We start from the raw sequence: 20,036 nt of genomic DNA, 5'->3' as shown, positions 1-20,036 counted from the left end.
TAGTTGTAGGGGCATTGCTGGTAGTTTGTGTGGTCTTTTTGCACTTGGGTTTCAAACCAGCTATTCTACATTAAGATGGTGTTTTGTTGCACTCTTGTGGCAGAAGTATGCTGATCTAACCTGTCTGAGTTGGGGATTGCTGGTGGAAGGCTTATTGTGTGCTTTCCTGATTGGTAATTAGCTTAAAACTTGTTTTTCTTTGCTTGTATTTAAGCTTGTCATTTGTGCAGGCTTTGGCATAGATACTCAGAGCTGCTTGTCGTTTGGTGACTTTGATACTGATTGCTGACAATCTGCTTTCACCTGAAGCAACCCACCCCTGAAAAGGCAAAATGCAATTTGAGGGTCATGCTGCTCAATGCTAGAAGTCTAAATCTCAAAATGCACTCGCTCAAAGCACTCCTTAAAATAGAGAGCATTGACATTTGTGCTGGAACAGAGACCTGGTTCAAGGCAGCAGAAAGCACCCCTGCACTACCAGGGTATAACTCATTACATACCTTTCAGCCCCAGAACTTGGAATGAAGCTCCAAAGGTGGTGGTGTTTCCATATTCATAAAGGATGTACACACCTCCAGACTGGTAGCCCAACATAACGCATTAGAGATACTTCAGGTGCAGCTAACATTGGGTATAACAGCGATTCAGGTCATAGCCTTCTACAGGTCCCCAACCATGTCCCAAGACTCACAGTCCATGTTTCTAAGCACCCTGGAGAATATTTGGGTCCAACCTAAAACTCTCATACTGGACGACTTCAACTACCCCTCCATTAACTGGGAAAAATACTCATGTACCAATACATTTGCCCAAAGTTTCCTGGAATTCATTAATTCCAATGCCCAGGACCAGCTCATTCTTATCCCCACTAAAAGTAGCAACATCCTTGACCTGGTCGTTACTAACATGGGTGACCATTGCTCTACAAAAATTAGTCAACTCCTTGCTGGTTAGATCCGACCAAAAACTAATCACCTTGGAAATCTACATCCCTCCCACCCCACCCCTGCAAAGGTAACCACCATGAAAAACTTCTTCAAAGCAAACTTTGGGTTCCTAAAAACAGAGGTGGCTAACTTCACAACACCCATGCAAATGGAGAATAGTTGCATGACCATCAGATCATACACCAATGCACTGTATGAACACATACACAAATGCATGGATCTCGCCATACCCAATAGAACCAAGACGCTCTCCTCCAAAAAAGGAGGCCAATCTGGTGGTCCCCTGCCATAAACAAACTCTACAACAAAAGGAGGAAACTGATGTGGAATAAGGTGAAGTCCCAAGACTAGAAGAACTCCCTTATCAGCCTCAACAAAATGTTGAGATCGCTCATCAAATCCTGTAAAGCTAGCTATGAAAAAAGAATTGCAGCAGATAGTAAAGACAACCACAAGGCCTTGAATAGTTATGTAAAGAATCTCCATGGCAATACCCAGATCTGCTCTGAGCTACTGCACAATGGTACCTCCTGTACCGAGCCAACAGAGATTGCCAATATACTGGCCGAAAGATTCAGTACCAAATTTACCCGTCTCCCCCCATAGGACCAATCACAATACCAGTGGACTGCCAGGCACCCAGTATTACTGCTACACAGGTTAAAACAGCACTGTCCAAGGCCAAGAATACAGCTTCTATGGGACCTGACAATATCCCTGGCTGTGTTCTACATGAACTACATAGTGAACTGTCACCTCACCTGTGTGTCCTTTTCATTCACAGCCTCACCTCAGGCTTTGTCCATACCAAATGGCACACTGCTGCAATCATCCCTCTCCACAAAGGACGAGCGACTACAGACCCCAAGAACTATCATCCCATTAGCCTGATGAGTCTGATATGCAAAGCTATGGAACGCATCATCATGGACATAATAAACAAGGATATAGGGAATCTCCAAACTCTGGATCCCACACAGTTTGGTTTTGTGAAGGGTAGATCATGCCTGCTCCACTTGGTCTACTTCTTTGAGTCAGTCACCAGAGCTGTGGATGAAAGCAAGGTGGTTCATACAGCCTACCTTGATCTGGCAAAGGCCTTTGATACCATTCCTCACTCAGGAATCATAGAAAAACTCACTAAGCTAGGCATCAACCCCAATATCACTAGGTGGGTTGCAAACTGGCTCACAGATAGAACCCACAGTGTGAAAGTAGCTGACTCCAAGTCAAACTGCTGACCAGTCATGAGTGGAGTCCCACAGGGTTCGGTCCTGGGTCCTCTCCTGTTTGGTATCTACTTCTCTGAAGTCCAGGCCAACATGAAGGGACTCTGGCTGACAAAGTTTGCAGATGATTGCCAGCTGGGAGCTATTATTAACTCCCCAGGTGATGTTGACATCCTACATAGGGCCTCAGTGAGACCAGTGATGGCCTTAAGCTCAATGCCAAAAATGTGTTGTCATCCCCTTTGGGAAAAAAACATTTCCTATGATTTACCACATCAATGGTAGTCCACTCAACACAGAAGGTGTTATAAGAGATCTGGAAACACAGATTGACAGCAACCTCTCTTCTGATCACCACATTGCCACTGTGGTCAGAAAGTCCTTCTATGTGGTACATCTCATTACTAAGGATTTTGCATCCAAGAAGAAAGAGGTCATTGTCTCCCACAACTCTTCCCTCATTAGGCCAATCATTGAATACAATGCCCCATTTAGCATGTGCCTCACTAGACACCTACAACAACTGGAGTGGCCACAAAAATACCTCACAAAGAGGATCCTAGGCCTTAAACATGTGTCCTATATGGACAGACTCAAAAACGTCAACTATTCTATGTCTCATATCACCTACTTAGAGGCAATCTCTGCTTGACTTACAAAGCTATGTCTGACCCAGCCCTGTTAGAAATGCTACATCTAAAGAAATCCCAATCCCTGATCACCACATGCTCCAGATACCTCAACCTCATTACCACACTCAAGAAAACATGCTGGAGGGACAGGTTCATAATCCAGAGACTGCCCATGCTATGGAATAGACTTCCCATACATTTCAAACAGAGCACCTCAGTGGCCCTCTTCAAGAGAAATCTTGATGAGTGGATGGGAAATAGTAAATTCACCCCAGGGATCACTCCAGCGGCTCTGCTCGACAGAGGCACTGGGAACTAAGGTCAGGTGGCACAATGCCAGGGTAATCCTATGGGCTAGGCTTGTAAAGGCTCCAGGGCCATTAGCCTAGTACACACCTATGAACCTATATTGGTCTGTACATCTCTTATATACTGTGACTGTATTTTAGCAGTTTATTAAGCAATTTGCTGTTATTTTTACACTTTTTAGCAAAATAAGTACTGTCTACTGCTGCTTTAAGTAGTTAATTGCACTGTATTACATTGTATCGATTAGTTGTAGGGATAGCTGGTGGGAGGCTTATTACGTGTTTCCTGATTGGTAATTAGCATAAAACTTGCTTTTCTTTGCTTGTATTTAAGCCTTGCATTGGCACTGTGCTTCTCTTCGCTCAGCAGTGGTTAGCAGTGCCCTTTGTAGACACACATGCCTAGAAGCTCAGTTTTTCCCTGAACAGCAGTTAGTTGTAGGACTATTGCCTCAAAGCTTTTCTGCTACTCTAGGAGCAACTCAGTTGCACACTGAGCAACATTGACTTAGTGACCAACCTTAGCGTACATAAGGTATAGGTCCCTTGAGTAGTCTCGGTGCTACCAGTACAGTCCTGTCAAATTAACCCATTCCTTTCCCTAATAAAACATACAGTAAGAGCCTGCTATCATGCATGGGCAGTTTCCCATCATCTCTCTCTGGCTGGTCTGACAGACAATGGCATCCTGAGGCAATGTAGCAATTATCTCATGTATTGAACAACCACTTACTCCTGAAACAAACAATTTATGTGCGAGATGTAGTTACAGTGTGAAATTGGAAGCAAGACTGTCACATAAAGACAAATCAGATGTCAGACAGGTTGTCAGCACACACACACATTTCCCATACTAAATAAGGACATGACACATAAACCCACAGATGTGTAGGTAATCAGAGGTAGTCACTAGTAACTTACCAAAAGATCAGAGACTTCACAAACAGAAACCACTTACACATATAACAGTGCAAAAAGACAACCACAACACATAATTATAGACACACAAGTGTCTCAACAAATAAACCCATAAGGTGTAACACCACAAAGCCTAATGTATTGGTCATATGTGACTCCTTTGTGAGACACATAGATGTTCTCCTCACCAGGCTGGTTAAGAAGCAGTTATGGTTAGCTGCCTGCCAGCTGCCAGGATCCATCAAATCAGTCAAGCACTCAAGTCACTCAACCAGAAGTATTAGTATGACTCCGTCATAGTCCATGTGGGGTGAATAACTTGAGATGCACCTCACTGGACTATATGAAGAGAGACATGACTGAGATGTCAAATTATGTGTCACAGGCAGGTATAAGCCTAACCTTAAGCAGCGTTCTACCTTCTCCAAGGAGGATGCCACAATGCAAACAAAAATGATTGGCTTTAACAACTGGCTTAGCTTCTGGTGTCAGTCCAAGGGGATCCAAAATCTGTCAGCCTGGGAAGACACGGTTGATAGGCCACGCTGCTTTGCCAGAGATGGTCTGCACCTTTCTCCTCTAGGCTTTTGGATATCAGCAAAGGCATTCACCACCCCTATTGTGCCTTTTTTATGCAGTGTCAAAATAACCAACCTCCCAACATAACAAAGTCCTCTCTAGATAAACTCAAGGTACTGCTGCTTAATGCTAGGAGTCTAAACAAGAGGCTGCACTCTCTGGAAGCATTCCTCACTTTGGAAGATGCTGACATCTGTAAAGTCACTGAGACATGGTTCAAATGTGCAGAAAGCACCCCAGCCATGTAGGGCTACAATGCCTTCCAAAACATTCAGACCACAAACTGAGCATGAAAGATCCAAAGGAGGAGGTCTATCCATTTTCAGTAAGGATAAATACACCTTGAGACTAGTCAAACAGTATGACTCTCTTGAACTGCTCCATGTCCAATTAACTATAGGCAAAGGATCCTACCACATCATAGCTAGCTATAGGTCCCCCCCCCCCCATGAAACAGGAAAACATATTGCAAACCTGGACTTACTGGGGTCACTTGCCATACAGTGCAATACCTTACTCATGGGTGATTTTAATTATTCTACCATTGACTGGGAAATATACATGACCACTAACATGCTGGCTCAGAGGTTCTTGGACTTTGCTGATACAAATGTTCTGGAACAGCTAGTCAGCACACAAGATGCTCAAATGTCCTGGACATAGTGGGAGAGCATTGCACTCCCCCATGTGATGTCCTCCCTGGTAAGATCAGACCATAAATTAGTCTCGTTTGATGTAATTATAAGACCAGATGCCCCATTAAGGTCAAACATGCTTAAGAATTTTTCAAAGACAAATTACCTCCTACTAATTGAGGATATAAGAAGTTTCAATGCCCCCTTGAACACATTTAACACTGACTCCTATACAGAGGTGTACACCAATGCCCTGTACAACCACTTAAGCAGTTGTATGGAATCAGATGTACCTCACTGGATTAAAACCAGGTCTTGCTGAAAAAAACAAGCCACCCTGATGGACCCCTAGTATAAACAGGCTATACAACAAGAGAAAGAAACTAATGTCCAAGAACAAGAGGGAACTGGCTCAGCAGAGGAAAAAAATCCCTCTCTAGCTTAAACAAACAATTTGGAGAGCTTGTCAAGTCCTCCAAAGCTAATTATGAAGTAAAAATAGCCTCCTTATCTAAGGATAATCATAAGGTATTCTTTAATTATATCTGAAATCTAAAAGGGAATACCCTGCTATGCACTGAACTCATTGTGGATGGCACCAGCCATGTTCAAATGGAAGTAATAGTCAACCTGCTAGCTGACAGATGTGGAGCAAACTTCACCACCCTGTCTTCTCCAGTCATTCCTCAAAGTAAACCTGCCACCATTCCTCAGCCTTTTATCTCAGGAGGGCAGTGAGAATTGAATAATTTATGTAATATTGCTTAGGCTATATGATATATAGCAATATATGTGAAGTATACTGTTTGTTATGTTAATATAGTTTGATTACTTTTATGTGAATGTAAATTTGCCTACCAAGTGATAATTCAGTAAAGGTTTTTGAAAAAAAAAAGAGAGCAAGTCATCTTGGTGCTCTCCAAGGCCAAAAACATGGCATCAATGGTGTTGCTCATCTAGTCAGGATAAAACAGACGAACATTCATGGGTTCTGTTCAAGCAGCTTTATTATGTACAAACACATTAGCACTGAGGCTTAGTAAATTTAAACTTAGATAAACTTATAAACAAACTGACTGTCACACTCATACATGTTCACTCTCTGGCTGCACTCTCAAAATGACATTGAAGCTAGCACGTGCTTGCTATGTATATATGACTGAAAAAATAGAGTCAGTGTAACTGGAACTGAGACATGTGCTTATATGATGGTCTTTTTTGGTAAAGGAAAGCAAATTCATTCTCAAGCTGTCTCTGAGACCCAGTAATGACTGCACAGGTCTTCAGACTACATAGAATAAGTAAGCTGTAACTGTTCCCAGCCAAATAACATGAAAGCACTACTGAGCCTTCGGTTTGAATCACCTCCATAAGCAATAAGTTTCGCACACCTGGCCACATTAAGTTGCTTACCAGCTCTCACTTTAGCAAATGTTTTTGCTGACGTAACATTACACTTTGAACCAGTGTCTACTTTGAGGTCTGTGGGTTTACCATTAATCAGGACAGTAGAAAGGACTTCATTCTTTGCCAATAAATCTACTGCATTAATCGTTTCACCAACTACTGACACACCATCCACACAGAAAGTAGACTGTAATCCTACATGATCAACCTGCTTATTTAAATGACCCTTCTTTATAATTGAGTGAGGTTTACTTGATTTGCAAAACTTTTGAAAATGGTTCCATTTTTCACACTTATTGCATTGATGACCAAATGCTAAGCACTTTTCTCTTTTAGACTTATGACCGGCACCACAATTGCAAAAGTTAACAATAAAGCTTTACTTGGGTTTTGCTGATTCACCCTTGCACTGCTCTGAGCATGACTGTTTTACTGAACTAGTCTTAGAACTTGCTGGAAGACTGTGACTCCTCCCAGGAAACCCTGTAGAAACTGCAGCTGCCATGTGCTTAGGACTGTTTCTGCTAGCCACATGCTGCATGCTATTTGCTCTGGAGCTTGCTGAACGCATTCTTTTATCACTTGCAAGCATACTTGTGTGCCTTTCTGTAACTTCATGGATTTGACAAATCTCAATAGCTTTTCTCATCACTAAATCACTATCACAAAGCAAAATCTTTTTCACTGCAGCATTATTAATACCACACGCAAGCCTGTCCTTTATCAACTCATCCTTTAAATCACCAAACCTGCATGTTTTAGCATTGTTTCTCAGATCAGTAATATAAGCTGCAAAAGTTTCTCCTGGCTTTTGATCTTTTGTGTAAAACAAATGCCTTTCTAATGTAACATTTGTCTGGGGATTGCACATTTCTCTGAATTTGCATTTCAAACACTCGAGATCCTCCCTTGATTCAGTCTGTACAACAATATGACAGTTTTCTCCCTCGCCTTCATATACTGCTGGTGCATACCCAAATAAATGCTCTCTCTCAATGGCATCTGACCCTGCTAGGTTTAGCAAAATGTATGCTCTGTTGCATGCATCTTTGTCAGAATAAGCTGCTTGTATGAAAATATCGTACTTTTGCTAAAATATTCTCCAAATCTCTGCAATATTCTGATCAAATACAAGTGGACCTGGTCTGCAAAATACCTCTGCCATATTAACATATACCAGTGAAGGTTTTTGCAAATATGCATGAAGACACACACATATGTACATATTCTAGAAATTTATGCCAGTACTTGTAACTATACCCAATAGCAAAACAAGCCTCTGAATAATGGAACTTTGCAAAATAATTCTCCTTGGCACAATAATACTCTTGAAATCACCGTACTCCGAGAAGTCACCTCTTATCAGTGTAAGAAACATTTCAAAATAACTGCGCTGTGCAAATAAACTGGGCAGAAGAAGCTCAGAGGAAGAAACATTTTGAGGTAACTGCACTTTGTGAATAAACAGTACACAGCACACTGAAACACTTCTAAAATGGCTGTACTTTGCTAAGTAACTCTGTATAGTTCAAGAAACAATCTGTAATGGTGTCACTTTGCGAATAAACACACCCAGCACAAGAAACTTTTTGAAATGGCTGTATCTTGACTGCATTTCACAAAATAGTTGTACTTTGCACACAATAAACTCTTCGGAATAATTGCACAGTAAGAAAGCACACACTGTAAGCACTTTTACAAACTTTGAGATACTTCAAATAACTTTAGTTAAGCCCTGAATAGCTTTATTCAATGCAAAACAGTAGTTTATGCCAAAACACAGAAATTTGTCCAAAAATATTTGGTCACCTTGCTTTATTTATGCTTAATGTGCCCTTTTTGCACTTTGTTATATTCATTTTGCCCATTTAATCTATTTTCATGGCCATTACACTTTCTTGTGCTCGTTTTACTCTAAACATGCTTGTCTTACTTTAAACATGCTCATTTAGCAATTTTGAGGTAACTCTGAACCCCTTATGTGCTTTTCTGATAATTGTTTTATCAAATATCTTAACTTCAAACATTTTTGTTTAATTAATAAGCTTTTTTTTGTGCCTTTCGTTTGCTTAATAAACATTTCCGTGCTATTTGTTTGCTTAATAATACATTGTGTGCCCTTGTAATGCTCCATTTTATCTTTTTAATAAAATAAATTGTTCATGCAAGTTTGCATTACTTCTGGCCCTTTTTCTTCACTCAGTTCACTTAATTTACCTTCACTGTTAACTCTGCACCTCGTATCTCTGAAAAGAAGTCTCTGGGGTCCAAGTTCTGACACCATGTCACATGTCTGGTCAGGATAAAACAGACTAATATTCATGGGTTCTGTTCAAGCAGCTTTATTATGTACAAACACATCAGGATTGAGGCTTAGTAACGTTAACTTAGATAAACCTATAAAGAAAAACTGACTGTCACACTCATACATGTTCACTCTCTGGATGCACTCTCAAAATTGCACTGAAGCTAGCACGTGCTTGCTATTTATATGCATGTGCTGTCCTCGGAACTGCTTCTTAAATGTACAACACACACACTATTCTACAAATGGGATCAGACGACATCCCAGGTTGTCTTTTAAACAACTTAAAACATGACCTAACAGACCCTCTTGTATCTCTGTTTAACCCCAGCCTGGTGAACTGGCTATGTAACAGTGGAATATAGGACAGCAACAGTAATCACTTTGCAGAATGGGGGACTATCAACTGACCCTAAGAATTACAGGCCCATAAGCCTGACTAACCACATCTACAAGGCCACTGAAAGCATCATTATGGACCTTATTAATGAGGAAATGGGTAATCTCCAAACTTTGGTCTCAACCCTGTTTGGAATCGTTAAAGGTAGCTTATGTCTGTTAAACATGGTTGACTTCTTCAAGAAAACCACCAAGGCCCTGGATGAAGGAAAAACAGTACATACCACCTGTCTTGACCTAGTCAAGGTTTTGATGCAATCCCCCATTCAGTTATTATAAAGAAAGACCCCCAATTACGAATTAACCCCTACCAGATGGGTAGCCAAATGGATCACCGACAGGACACATACTAGCCAAATGGATCACTGAAAGAACACATACTGTCAAAGTGTGTGACTTTACCTCTAGCAAAAGACCAGTCACTAGTGGCATACTACAGGTTTCTGTGCTAGATCCATTACTGTTCTAAATTTATTTCTCAAAAGTCAAGGCAAACATAGACATCCTGTGTCTGACCAAGTCCACTGGCAATTGTAAATTGGGAGCAATCATTGAGCCCCTCAATGATGTTAATATACTGCAGACAGGGTTAACACAGACAAATGACTGGTGCCAAACCCACAGATTAAAGATAAATGCAAAACAATGCATTATTATTCCCTGTGAGAAAGCTGACATCCCTGCTAATTACATTACAGACAGCACCCCCCCCCCGTAAGCGTAGATCCAGTGGTATGTGATCTAGGTACTTAGGTTGATAGCAATCTGGAACTTCGACCACCACATATCCATAGTAATAAGGAAATCCTTCTATGTGCACATCTTATGAGTAGAGGCATCACATATAGATCTAATGATGTTATAATTCCATTATACCTGGCCCTCATCAGACCAATGCTCCTTTTAACATGTACCTCACCAGACACCTGAAGCAATTAGAAAGACCACAGAGGTTTCTCATCAAGAGATTACAGGGTATACAAAACAAGTCTTACACAGAAAGGCTGAAAGCCCTGTCACTGTATTATGTCTCCTACAATTTGCTAAGGGGTGACCTGTGTTACAGGGAGTCTGATGGAAATGCTACACATTCATAAATGAAACTGCAGAAGGGTCACTCACTCCAGGTATCTTAACCTGTCCTCTGAAATGAGCAGGTCATGCTGGAGAGATAGATACATCTCCCAGAGACTGCCCTCTGGAACAAGCTTCCAGTTCACATGAAACAGAGCTCCTCCCAGACCCTCTTCAAACGCAACCTAGATCAATGGATGAGTGACCATAAATGAACTCTTGGGGTGGTGCACATGTCCTTCCTGAATAGGGGAAGTTGGTACTGCCTACCATATGCCCTTCCCTATTTGAACTTCGCTCACCTAACCACCGAGAATTGGGTCAACTCGCAATAAATATGGCTAGGCTTGTAAGGGCTCTAGGGTCATTAGTTTAGTAACCTTCCATGAACCTATGAACCTATAACTGCTACAGAAATTCAGATGTTATGCTTTGAAAATATTTTTGAATATACCCATCTCAAGAGAGTGAGGAAGTCTTCTGTTAAGACGAGTATACTTTTATGTGATTTAGGAAATCTGATTTCCTGTTAACTGTATTCTTCTAGGAAGCAATGAGTGAAAACATTTTGTCACATGTCATTAAAGCTTCAATGTTCTGTGTTTTCACAGTCTGGCAAACCTAATGCTGTCTGGCAGAAAATAATAAACTACCATTCATTGTCAACTGTATAACATTAGAAGATACATCTAATCACTTCCATTCATCCATATTTTCATCTAACCCTCCATCCTCAGATCTATATTTCCACAGTACATCACTTTTCAGTCCAGTTAGTGGTGTTCCAATAAATTCTTCTTCTTTTATAAACAATACTGAAAATACATAAACATAAAGTTTTGTTGAATCCTAAAATAAATTTAGCACACTTGATAATTTTTAATCCCTTGTATCATTTCCCAGAAACATTCTGGTAGTTTTCATGTCTTAAAAGAAACCTCAAAATACTCTCTCCTTTCTGCTTGGATGACTGCATAAATGTCTGTCATAGAAAAAATGTAGCTTTATGACAGCCAGTTATTTTATATCAAAATACCTCATAGTGAGAGGCATAGTGCCCTCTCTGCATCTCCCTTTCATTGATTCTGGGGAATATGCAATCCCTTTCAGTTTTTATGTCCTATACCCGAGACTTCACTACCCTTTGGTTTCTCCACTTTGAACTTGTTTTCATTGCTTTCCACTCTTCCTTCTTCTTTGGATATTCTGTCTTTTACTTTTGATCTATCTCTGGTACGTCTTAAAGTACATTATGAGTTATCTGTGGTATAATCCCAGTTATTCTCATTAGGAAAGACACACAGGATGGCCAAGACCAGTCTACGACCAAATGGGATAGTCTATTTTGAGCACAAAAAAGGAAGCTGGCTAGGTTTAAAATGATCCCCAAGGGCAGCTAGCCTAGCACTTACCTATGAACTATGAACTTATAATGCCTTTTCAATTGTCCACTCAGCTTCATTTTATTTTGTATCATTTTCACATCAGTCATGTCACCAGCATTATTCATTTCATTACTCACAAAGGCTAACTCAAAATTCTCTTGCAATGACTGATTATGAGACTTCTCAGCAACTTCCATACAGTGTGACTACAGCGGTACCACATTTCCATTACAATATGATGCCATGCCACTGGCACCAACAGTCTCTATCCACTGTGAAGAAAAGGAAACATTATTTGGTGCCTCAGTCAATATAAATACTGCCACATGACAACTCTGTATAAAATTCATAGACTTAATGAACCCTGTCAAATAAAACTAAAATATAATAAATAAATACATATACACATAAATAAATAAAAAAATAAATAAATAAAGATACTGCTGATATCATGTGGACACATAAGTACTGTGATACATCATAATTAACAATATCAACACATGCACAGAAAAATCTGTGACTGTGTCACACAATTTAAATGTAAACACGCAGGTCTTTCTGAGTGAAGATAGATACATAAGCAGAGTACACACACACACGTGCGCACACACACACACACACACACATATAGACTGAACTACGACAAATAACACATACCTTTTAATTCAGTAAACATTTACCCACAACTATCACTGTGTGAGGTTAATTAAATACATATGCCACTGTTGTCTGAATCAGAATGCAGGAGATATTTGAGCTACACTTAAGGATTGTAAAACATGCTGAAGGTAATTTTAACATATGTGATTTAATCTGATATATGTATGTTTTCTGGTACATGACAATATGTATGAATATGTGATTGTTTAATATAAAAGAAAAAAAGTAAATATATGGAATTTGTGATTGAAATCATAGTGTAACTTTTTGCTTTCTGGTGGGAACTTCAGCAGTTACACATGTAAATGTGTGATTACAAGAGCTGTGGCTGTTCCCTGGCAGGAAGCAAAGGGCCATAAACATAAAATTAGAAAACTGTTCAGAGGTAGCAAGCCTATGGCAGGAAAATAGGTTCATTAATGTGTGAATGCAACAAAAATGCTTTATTGCATCTGTGATTTCTATATGAAAAAGATATATGGCACACAACTGAACAACAGTTCAGTAGGTCAGGAAAGTAGATAAGAAATGCTACCTGGACTTGTGAGTTTTGTTCTCAACACTTGTGTATGCCTGGAAATTCAGATAACTTTAGGTTAAAATTCAGTAATTCATGTTCTTCAGAATCATTTATAAAAATCTACATGGATTCATGTTTCTTTTCTTGCAATCTGTTCAAAATATTTACTTTATGTTTCCAAGTATCCAGTATCTCTGTGTATTTAACTGTATCTACCTCAAATGGCTGAGTGCGTGTTACACACATAATTTGTGTAAATAAATTGAACTACTAAACAAACAAGTAAATCCACCACTGTGTGTTCAAAGCTCAAATAAGAACAAAAGTCAGATTTAGCACTTTCATTCCTTTACTATCGGAACTTCTTCAGAAACATTTCATTTTAAAATCAGACCATTTAAATACAGTCAGAGTAATGACATCACAATGTAATTAAAACTTTAAACAAGTAATTAAAACATTACATCAAAGTGTAAAGAATACATGAAAGACTTCTCAATAAGAAAAAATAGATATATAATGTGTTTATCACTTTAAAAATCTAAAAATACAATTTATATTAATCACTATAATAGATAGTATTTTATATATATTTATATTTCAGTAAACTCTTAATGGAAATGGTTTTGTTCAAATATGGACTCAAGTCAGCCCTAAGAAAAACTTGCCATTTTAATTCTAGCATTTCTAGATAATTATTGCTAGATTCACTTATCATTTGTGTTTATAATTATTTGGTTTAACATCAAATAATAATTGTGAGTTCCTCAACATGACAATTTGGGAAGGGAGCAATTTACTACCAAGAGTCAGGACAGAAGGCTATGGTGTTGGAGAATATTACTAGTCTTCCCTGGAAATGAATATATGTGTACTAGCCTTTCCTGGAAATTAGTGTGTGTTTGTGTGTGTGTGTGTGTGTGTGTATGTGCATGCATGTGTGTGTGTGAGAGAATGTAATAGTGTTATGTAGGCAGTTAAGTACTGGAAGGCATTGAAACCCAGGGAAAGTGGTGAGAAAGGGATCTAGGTAGACAGGTTAAACACTCTGCTTGGTAGGTGTTCGGTGTGAAGCCTGCTATTTGGTTTGGATGGTAATGGCATATACCCAGGGTAGCAGCACACATTTCTTGCATGTAATTGTGGACAACTTGTAGTTAGTGAATTACTTACATATTCATATTTATGTGACATTTTCAGGATTTCATCTGTTTAACACAAAAGTGTGACCTGAAATATCATGCCTCATGTGGTCATTCACGTTAGTTGGCAGTGGTAAAAATCAATCCCCATCTATCTTCTAGAGTCCTATTTTTATAATGGTTGTTAGCAGTGGGGTTCAAACCTTATCCATCAGTGGGAACTTTTTACTTTGGTGGCAATGACAGGATTCACACCCCATCCACCAGACAAAGTCTAACCTTTGCATCAGTGAGCAGCGATGTAGTTACTGAACTGGACATATCTAGCCTATAAAGTATGAAGCTTGGCAACCACAAAGTAACTATACAGATGTAAAGATTATATAGCAGTTATTTTATTTTTTGGCTTGAATAATAGGAGACAGACAGAAATGAGCTCTGAAGAATATGCCAAGATGTCATGGCCACAGTTGACTAAGGAGTATAAAACTAAGGGAATTTGTCATGGTAGTGCAATGAAGGAGGAAAGGATAGTAATCCTTTGAGCAGCTGAAACACCATCCACTAAACGCCATCCACTAAATTGGGACACAGCCCACCAGATGCTGTGGGGCTGCAGCCTAAGCCATTGCAACTGGTTCCACAGGCAAAGGAAGAAGCCACAAGTTCTGGTACATACCTAATTCTTGGGGTAAAATATTTTCATTATATCTAAAGGAGAATGATGTGTACCAATGTTTAGGAGACAAGGTGATGTGCAAATTTCACTGGAGATGGCTAGCAGTAAAACATGGGACCCATGGACATGGTCACTGCTGGTCCGAGTGCATTGTTAGGAGAGAATCAGGAATACTAAATGTTGCTTAAAAATGCATATAGTGACAGCTACATGGGAAGGAACAGATTCTCACAAATTATTTGGTTAGAGATTTTATTACTCATGTATTCCTATTCCTTGATGGAAATACATTATTTAATGTAATCCCTATTAATATCAACCATCCTAATAAACAAATAAAAATCTATGTTCTGCATACCCCCCTGCATATCTTCTGCTATATATTCCTCTCAAACTCATCATTCACAGAATTTCATCTCTTTCTCATCTGACACTAATCTTCTCTACCCCTAGCCAAGGTATTCCTTTCTACTACACAATGATATATCACTGTTTGTCCCCCTCTCTCTCATAGGTTCATAGGTTCATACTAGGCTATCTGCCCTGGGGCAATTATAAGCCTAGCCCGATTCTGTATGGCTTACACCACCCCTTGATTTTAGTATACTGTGGCCTTTTTAAGGTTTAGTTTACTGTGCCTCTGTCTAATAGTGACACGGGAGTAATCCCTGGAACAAACCTATGATCCCCCATCCACCTATCGAGATTCTTCTTGAAGAGATTCAGTGAGGTTCTCTGCCTCACATGAACTGGAATTCTATTCCAGAGCGAAGGGAGCCTCTGGGTTATGAACCTGTCCCTCCAGCAAGTTCTATTTATTTCTGTGCTGAGGTTCAAGTCCCTCGAGCGTGTGGCTCTAAGGGATTTAGATTTACTGAGGTGGAGCATGTCCATTAATTCTGGATTTGACATAGCTTTGTATGTCAGGCATAGATCGCCTCAAGTAGGCGGTATGCAACTGAGTAGAGCTGGAGTTTTTTTTAACCGAGCAGCATATGGCATCTGTTTGAGACCCTTGATCCTCTTGGTGAGATACTTTTGGGGTCTTTCTAATTGCTGCAGGTGTCGGGTAAGGTATATCCCAAAAGGGGCATTGTATTCTATGATGGGCCTGATGAGGGATGAATAAAGGGGCACAATTACCTCTCTTGATCTAGATGTGAAACCCTTCATGATGAGGTGGGCTATGTAGAAGGTCTTTCTAACCACTTTAGCAATGTGGTTTTCAAAGGAGAGATTGCTATCAACTTGGGTCCCCAGGTCCCTAATAGCTTTCTCTGTACTTAATGGGTTTCCACCTATGTGGTAATTTCTGGGCACATTGTTTTTGCCAAAGGGTATGACTATACATTTTTTGGCATTTAGCTTTAAACCATGGCGCTGGCACCAGTTATCTGTCTCTGTGAGACTTTTTTGAAGGATGTTTATGTCAGCTGGAGAGTTGATTATGGCGCCCAGTTTGCAGTCATCTGCGAACTTGGTGAGCCATAGTCCTCCCACGTTTGCCTGTACCTCGGAAAAGTATATACCGAACAAGAGTGGCCCCAGGACAGAACCCTGTGGGATGCCACTTGTGACCGGTTTTGAGTCTGACATGGCTCCAGCAACTCTCACTCTGTGGGTTCTGTCTTTGAGCCAGTTTGCAACCCATCTTGTGACATAGGGGTTTATATTTAAGCTGGATAGCTTATCTATGATGCCCGAGTGGGGTATTGTGTCAAATGCCTTTGCAAGGTCCAGATAGGCTGTGTGGACTACCTTTCCTTCATATATGGCTTTGATGACTGTTTCGAAGAAGTCAACCAGGTTCAAAAGGCAGGATCTGCCCTTGACAAAGCCGAACTGGGTAGGATCTAGTGTCTGTAGGTCCCCAATGTCTTTGTTTATGAGCTCCATGATGATCCTCTCCATAGCCTTGCAGACTAAGCTAGTCAGGCTTATGGGGCGATAGTTACCAGGGTCCATAGAGTCTCCACCTTTGTGGAGTGGGACCACTGTTGCTGTACGCCATTCTGTGGGCACATATCCTGTAGTGAGACTGAGATTGTATAGCTGTTTTATTTGAGGGATTAGTTCCTCTTGGAGTTCATGTAGGATGCAACCTGGGACGCCATCTGGTCCCATGGAAGCAGTGTTTTTTGTTTTGGAGAGGGCAGCCTTCACCTGAGCATCAGAGATGTTTGGGAGGCAGCCTTCTGCCGGGATAGATACTTGCTCTTTTGTGGGGGAGGAGGTGGATAAGTTTGCACTGAACCTGTCTGCCAGGATATTGGCAATGTCTGTGGGTTCAGTGTATTTTTTGTCATTTAGAATCAACTCAGAACAAGTCTGGAAGTTGCATCCCAGGTTTCTAACATAACTGAAAAAAGCCTTTTGATTGTCTTTGGTGTCCTGTGCAATTTTTCTCTCGACGCTGGCCTTGGAGGATTTTATGAGGGATCGTAATTTTTTGCTAGTACTGATCAGAGATGCCTTCCCTATTAGGGATTTTGCTCTATCATGTAGTAGCTTCCTCCTTCTGTTGTACAGTATATTTAAGGCAGGGGTCCACCAGACTGGACGCCTGCCTTTGGATGATTGGGTCTTGGTTTTGTTTGGGATAGCATGATCCATGCATTCCTGGAGATGTCCGTAGAATGCGTTTATATAGGATTCTGCAGTTTGGGCCTTAGTTTCCACTGGCCCTGGGGCCTTGAAGCATTCCACTTCGGTTTTGAGAATTTCTGTCTCTGTCTCTTTCATTCATTAACACTTTTATCAGCCCAGCATAGGCACCCAATAATCATTAACCATCACAACTTTAGTGCCTGAGTATCTTCAACACTGTCCTTGCATAAAAATTTTCTTTTAAATTATGTGTATTGTGCAGTTCATCCACTAAAACTGTCTTTGTACTGTATTTATTTTTATAAAATATTCTCTTTAATGCATGTGTACTAGAATGTAACCACCAAAAGTCTTTGTTTATCTTTTTTATAAAGCATTCACTTTATTGTATCCTTATTGAGCACTGCAATTAATGTATTGTTGAACTGTTGATGTGTCTGCGTTATAACCTTACAGATGCTTTTGCTCAAATAGATGCTTTGCATATTACCATAATAACCTTTGATATGTAACCCTGGAGCATCTGTCCCTGGGAGTACACTAAAAAGGGGTTTCAATTCCCAGGCAGACATTCACTGTAAACAAATGCAAATCAATAAAACAACTAAATATATTCTTTACATACTTATAGAAAAATGATGTTTCAATCCTTACCTGTGGATATCTATATAGTCCTAAAATCCTTGCAATGGGGATTGATGATGCTGAAGCTTCATCTCCAATGATGGCTGTAAGTTGGGGCTTTGACTGACATCTGTAGTTTGGGACAATCTCTTTCTTCCCTGATAATATCAACATGCTTCCCTCAACAGCACGGACTTCTGAGTAACAGGAGTCATAAACATGGAACCCCAGTGAAATATTAGACAATATTTTAGGATTCTGGTTAATTTCATCAGTGGTGTAGATCATGGCCTGTACTTGTTGGTATGTGTTAATTAAGAAACTGAAATTAAATGGACAAGCTTTATTTGAATTCTAGCTTGTTAACCCATATTGCAAATCATTTCTTTATTCTTAAATGCAGAGCTCTTACTGAAAGAAATATGTATTAAAATGGAAGGATACCTAGAAAATGGGCCTACTACAGAGATAGTAGAAGCAATGACCATCATAGTACTAAATTTACTACCATTTTTAATATATGTTTGGACAGTTTGCAGAGCTTCAGAAAAAAGCCACCAAATATAATCTCAGTCAAAATATCTTGATAAAAGTTGGATTAAGCTTGTCACAAAGGGTCATTCCCTCTACAGAATGCAAAAGTTAATGTTATTGGTACAGTTGAAATATTTCTGTTTATGCTACAGCAAAGTTACTATTGCAAATAATATCAAAGATCTGAAATCCACAGGAACTTGATTTAAAAAGGCTGTGTAACCTGAATAAAACAACAAAGCAAAGGACAGAGCACTTCAACAATTAGACCAGAAAAAAATGCTTTACTTCAGCGATTTTACTGAAAAAAAAACTCATGCCTTGAAAAATGACAAGTTTATAATTTCATATTTTCTGTCCCTTTCTCTTTTCCCTCTCTCTCTCTTTGTCACTGCCTCTTTCATCACAATACTGTATACGCAAAAACTGTTCCGCAAAGAGAGTTTTAGCCCATTAAGCCACTGCACGAAGTTTTTTGGGGACATTCAGATATCTTCTAAACTAAAGTTTTCCAAGTAAAGACTTGATTCTTTCTTGAAAGCAGACACTACCTTTATGAGATAAAAATGCCTTTTTTCAATCCACATACACAGATCAGAAACAAAAATGTGACATCAACAGAATTTAAATTACAGCAATCTCAGAGCAGCCCCACTTCTTTTAACTCAGGTCAGACATACACACACACACACACACACACACACGCACGCACGCACGCACACACACACACACACACACATACTCCTTTACTTTTCAAGATTTTTTTCTAGAAACTTCTCTGCTACATAATTCTGCCACAGCTTATAGTTACAGTCAGCTATTTAAAGGAGTGATCCCTCTTTTAGGAAAAGCAGGGCAAGAGTATTCTAGGACCTTGAGGGCATTGCACCTATGATCATCAAACATTCCTTATTTTTTATTATAATGCATTTGCACAATCGAATGAAACTACCTTGCATAACACACAAAATACTCTTGACTATACACAACACCATGCCATTTTTGAGCATTGTATAGTGATAGCCATTCATTTTCACATGTAATTGAAATGTATGAGTTAAAAAGTCTAAAAAAGAGAGAACGGCATTTCTTAAAACATCACAAAGGAAAAAGTAAATGCAGCTACCGTTTAAATTAGTGGCATAAAATACATTGCATGAAAAACTGTTTTGTGTTTTTGCTGTTTGTTATTCTTGAGGTCTGCTTTCTTGATAAATGTCAGCTTGATACAAATATTGAGTTTCATGTGTTTCTAACAAGGCATGACAAATGATATATAACTCAACAAATATGTCACACCTGTGGAGAAACCGTACATATTGTGCAACTGAGCTTCTACAAGTGGTCACTACATTATGACAGCTGACCCTCAAGTGCCTTATTGTGTTTATTCTGTGATTCATTTGTAGAAATGATAATTGTTTACTTCAATGACTAATCTAGACATAGCAT

General features: G+C 39.5%; 1 protein-coding gene across 1 annotated transcript in view; it reads right to left on the bottom strand.

The window, feature by feature from the left end:
- Window positions 1-18,338, bottom strand: part of LOC122801294 (extracellular calcium-sensing receptor-like) — a 246,657-nt gene extending 228,319 nt beyond the window's left edge. The window contains exon 1 of the mRNA XM_044070841.1: window positions 18,081-18,338. Within this exon, the coding sequence (XP_043926776.1) occupies window positions 18,081-18,338 (258 nt within the window). The remainder of the gene's footprint in view (window positions 1-18,080) is intronic.
- Window positions 18,339-20,036: the final 1,698 nt, after the last annotated feature.

This window comes from Protopterus annectens, chromosome 4.part1 (genome assembly GCF_019279795.1).
Source record: "Protopterus annectens isolate FY-2018-M chromosome 4.part1, PAN1.0, whole genome shotgun sequence".
In the NCBI taxonomy this organism is placed as follows: Eukaryota; Metazoa; Chordata; order Ceratodontiformes; family Protopteridae; genus Protopterus; species Protopterus annectens.
The sequence above is the reverse complement of the archived record's forward strand: the minus strand, read 5'-3'. Positions and strand labels throughout refer to the sequence as shown.